This window comes from Buceros rhinoceros, unplaced genomic scaffold (genome assembly GCF_000710305.1).
Source record: "Buceros rhinoceros silvestris isolate BGI_N320 unplaced genomic scaffold, ASM71030v1 scaffold5741, whole genome shotgun sequence".
Taxonomy (NCBI): Eukaryota; Metazoa; Chordata; class Aves; order Bucerotiformes; family Bucerotidae; genus Buceros; species Buceros rhinoceros.
The window spans coordinates 149,984-154,677 of NW_010395901.1; the positions used below are offsets into that span (position 1 = coordinate 149,984).

At 38.8% G+C, this 4,694-nt stretch overlaps 1 protein-coding gene across 1 annotated transcript in view; it reads right to left on the minus strand.

Moving 5' to 3' along the window:
• COG3 (component of oligomeric golgi complex 3) overlaps positions 1 to 4,694 on the minus strand; it is a gene marked incomplete at its 5' end in the record, with an annotated part of 26,914 nt that overhangs the window by 2,516 nt on the left and 19,704 nt on the right. The window contains 3 exons of the mRNA XM_010145704.1: positions 1,504 to 1,579; positions 2,788 to 2,922; positions 3,022 to 3,110. Of these exons, the coding sequence (XP_010144006.1) occupies positions 1,504 to 1,579; positions 2,788 to 2,922; positions 3,022 to 3,110 (300 nt within the window). The remainder of the gene's footprint in view (positions 1 to 1,503; positions 1,580 to 2,787; positions 2,923 to 3,021; positions 3,111 to 4,694) is intronic.

Genomic DNA, 4,694 nt, shown 5'->3' on the forward strand with positions numbered 1-4,694 from the left:
GGTGACTGGGCTGTGCACCATCGACCCATCATCTGACTACAACATGCCAAACAAGGCTTTTCTTTTGGCACTACTCAACACATCAGCCTCTCTTTCCCAGCAGAAAACACATCCAACCCATTCCTGCAAGCTACCACATCCTGCTGAGGTTCCTGCAGTCACAGCCTTCCAAAGTTCTGCATAGTCTCAAGCCTAGAAAACTTGCCCAGAAAAAGCTGCTGGGAAATAAACAGTGCTAGTAAAGAGAACAGCATATCACAAATTCTCCTTACTGCCCACAGGCCACCTCTGTGAGAAGAAAGGCTGCACAACCATCTGGATTTTGAATCAAACAGACAGGAATTCTCTCTCAGAAAAGACCTTCTTTCTTTATTGCTAGGTATTTTAATGATTTTACAAGATCTTTTCTTAAAGGGCAAGGGAAAAATACATGCAAGTACCAAAATTAATACACTATGTTAATTTTTTTCTACTGTATCTAAATATTCTGCCTAATCCTGCTTCCCAGACAAACGACTCCAGGAAACACCAGAAGCTCTGCTTAGATCTGCCTCTACACACATAATTATCTCCAAACAAACATTAAAAATACTCCTGAAGAAGTAGGAGTTGTTAAGCAGAAGCTTGAGTTAGCCCTTGAGAGTATCTGACCCACAGAGCAGCACTGAATTATGAATGAACGTGGCTGGTTTTGCATTTTAAGAACATGATGCAACAAAAGGTTCCAATGTATGAATTGGAATAATCAGATTTCTCAGTGTCACCCAGAAACACAACTTTGTAATGTGAAGAACAAAATAATACAGGAAAATTTAAACTACTCTAAACGTTCCTTTAATCCATTCACATTTGAATTCTTAAGTGGGAAACATAGCTGAGTTCCATTTTTGGATAGCAACAGGAAAACTGAAAAGGAAGTAGGTACCAAATGTGTAGACTATAAAAGCTTCAATACAGATTCATTTTCTCCTACAAAAGCAAAAGCTTTATCTTAATGTAATCAAGTAATTCCTTAAGCACATTCCATTTGCAGTTGTGGAAATGCTGTTTTCATGCAAGAACAGTCACAGCTTGAGAAATACTCAAGTCATTCATCTACTGCACCAATTAAATACATATTCTGAAGTTTGTCAGGTTTGGATTTAGAGGTATGGCAAGACATTTAAACTAGCACGCAGGTAAAAATGGAAGCCAGGATTTTCAATAAGAAGTTACACAGTTCTTAGGTACTTCGAATTTCTTCCAAATCAATCACAGTCCAAATTAATCTGGACAGCTTTTCAGATTCCTGTGTTTTAGAAGTCAGGCACAGAAACAAATGACATTCTGAAATACTCCAGCCCCACATAACTCAGTTTATATTGCTCTATCAAAAATGGTGAATGGAAAGTGTCGTCTTCTCTTGCATGATAATATTTTAGAAGTCTAAAGGTAGTAACTGATCACACTTTATTAGCCTACAAGCACCTCAGAGGTAACATGGACATAAAACAAACCAAATACCTGGCTGCGCCCAAGGTTGCTGTGAAAGGCTGTACTTGGGACCTCCTTGAGTGGCCATTGTTTTTAAAGCAGCTACCTAAAACAAGTACAATCAACGAAATGATGTTTCTTTCAGTTGAATTCATAACCAAGTGACCAAGCAACAATTGCACAAGTCTTAGATACAGCAGCGTATGGAATCACCGCAGCTCACTCTCTCTCCTATGCCCTGCCCTGCCTTAACAACACACAGGTGAAGCAGCTTGCCAGAAACACAATTTGAAATTACAACCATGATCACGTCTCAAAAGCAAAATTCAAAATGGGATTAAATTTACAGAGACGCTTAGGCACTTAAGGATACAAACCCTCAAAAGAGATTTACAATTAAGCAGGTTAGTCAAACTCCCCTGATTCCCAATGAATCTTTGATAGATTGCTCAAGTGATCCCAATCTCACCACTACACCATGTACATTTTAGGCATGCCACCGGCCCCTCACCCTAGCATGACAGGCATCAGTAAATCCAACACTGCAATCTTCTGAATTCTCAAAACACAGCTGCTGGGATATGTGTGATATCCATGCGATGTTGCAGCACCAGTTGAGATGGCATGCCACTTATTTTCAGTACATAAGGATCCACACTACACTTTTCATTTTCCAGAGGTAACAGTTTGTGCTGCGTGGTTTTCTCAAGATGCCTAGAAATCCTGAGCTCTCAACCAGGTTCTAGAAAGAAGTGTATTGTGACAAGAAAACTTTTTTGCTGCTGTCCCCTAGGATGCCTAATCTTTGTGACCAACTTTTATCAGGAATTTCTGTCACAAACAGGACTTGGCAGGAAACTCCTGCTCAGCAAAGATCTCGCTGGTGTAAAATACGCTGAGAACAGAAAATTTTAATACGCTTCACAGCCATACTCTAAGACCTTCCTCAATAACACACATGACCCAAGATTTTTTCTGAAGGCTTACAAATCCAGTCAGGGTAGGAGTTTTCCTGGAAACAGAAAAGCTCCTGCCAACTTTCACAGACCTGTTTCAACTTAATGAAACATTAAAGCTTCTTGATCAAAGAGCGTAAGGGCTGCTTTTAAAAACAAGCTATGTCATGCTTCTTTAATCCACTGATCTCAAAAATACCTGGAAAATTGTTGTTGGAACTTAAAGGTAAGCACAACTTTATAATGGGAAATGCCATCATTTTCAGCTGATCAGCTTCTCCTATACCCAGTTTAAATACTAATTCCCTGGACCTACCAGTATTTCAGGTAGGATAATGAACATACATCATGTTTGTACCTTTGTCATGAACTCCTCCAGCTGTTCTATAAACTGTTTGGTTTGCTGCTGAATAAACTGCTCACAAGCTGATTTCAGATGACGATCTACATCTTTCTTAGAGTCGATATAATGTTCTCTGATTTCTGGAGTACCCTTGAACAGAAGACAACAATTCTCTCCTTTTCATTTGCCAGAGATCACCACCCGCTTAAATGACCCAATTTTTCTTAATGCAATAGGACTCCATATTACCTCCAGTAAGAATTGTATCAAGGCGTTGTTGCTGTTTAGCCTGAAAAATCTTGAAACTGTCTTAGGGTTCAGGATTTTAAATGCTGCATCTGTGAATCAGAAAGTCACTCATGCTGTGAGAAAACAGGATTCAGCTCCAGGAATTAAGAACTTTAGTCACTCATTTATTCATAAAAAATGGCCCAGCATGATTAGGTCTATAACATTAGTGATCCCACTACCGCTCGGTGCAGAAGCACAAGTCCACATGCACAGAAACACAGAGAGCTTGATCCACTATTTTTTAATTGCACCTATGGTAAAATTGAATGTAACAGTTGCACGTCTAAACAGATAAATACATCACATGAACCTAACAAATGACTGCGACAAGCTATAGTGCTATTTGCACACAAACTCTGTGAGCTCTTTTCCATTGGTAACTACACCTACAAGTGAAAGACTTTTACATAAGCTATGTAGTTAAGCATTTACGAACAATATGCAGAATTTGGCCCATATTGCCTACGAAAACCAAGTACAGTTACATGAAATAACTTTGAACTAGCACCCTTTCCCTCTGTGCTGAATTATTTTAGTTAGGACTAAATGACGTAACATCAAGGTTGATACACATTCATGCTTATGGTTGTCACGGGAGGAAAGGACTCTACAGAAGTCCTAAGAAGGAAAAGCAACGATGTCTGTAATTAACACAAGATACTGAAGTTACTCCTGTAGCGTTAACAGGATGTTGTTAACCTGAAATCTAGTCAAACTGGGAAAAAGAAAATTTTTATATGATTTCAGTATGGCTTATTGCCCTGCTATCATTCTTTTATCATCCTACACATCCATGTGCTTTTTTTTTTTAATTTCAAAAGCAATTTTGCACCCCTCTTGCTCTATAAAACAATGAGAGGGAAACAAGACATAAGAGTTAAAGAAGTGCTGTCAAAGGCATTAAACAAAAAGGGAATACCATACATAGCCATGTAGGTTTTGAACTAAGAATCTGCACTCCTCTGCAGTTAAAGGAGGCCGCAGAGGAAGATTCATTTTATTCTCTGAATTATTTCCCCGAAACTTCACTGATTCCAAAAAGAGCCTAAGCTAGTCAGTGTGAAAGTCACTTCTCCCCACTATACGTTTCAGTTACATGAACCTTAGCATGATATTACTTTTAAAAAAATGGGTGGAAGCACAACTTTTACATTAACCAGTGCCCCTTTGTCTATAAATCCCAAACTGTATCTTAAAATCTCTGTGCAGAAAGCTTGGCTAGAACACTGTAAAACTCCTATTAGCCATGTTATTTTTCTTCTACAATTCATCCCAAATACAAAAGCCTTACTGGCCTACACTACACTATATTAAGCATTAAACACAACACACATCTTCTCAGAGCTGCTGTCACCAACCAATATCAAGAAAGTGTTGTCCATTACTTACCATCTGCAAAGCACTGGCTGGCACAAAAATTTATTCAATTACATGAAGATGGAGAACAAACTTGTGTGTCAGCCAGGACAAGACACCAAAAGGATGTATTTGCCCTTTAACCTCCAGTCAACTAGAAACTACTCAACAGGTAGGAGGTTTCATTGATGTTCAAATGCAACAGGTGAAATGGTTAGCGTAAGAATTGCTTGCTTCAGAGTTAAAGCAGCAGCATAGTATATGGCAGGAAAGAG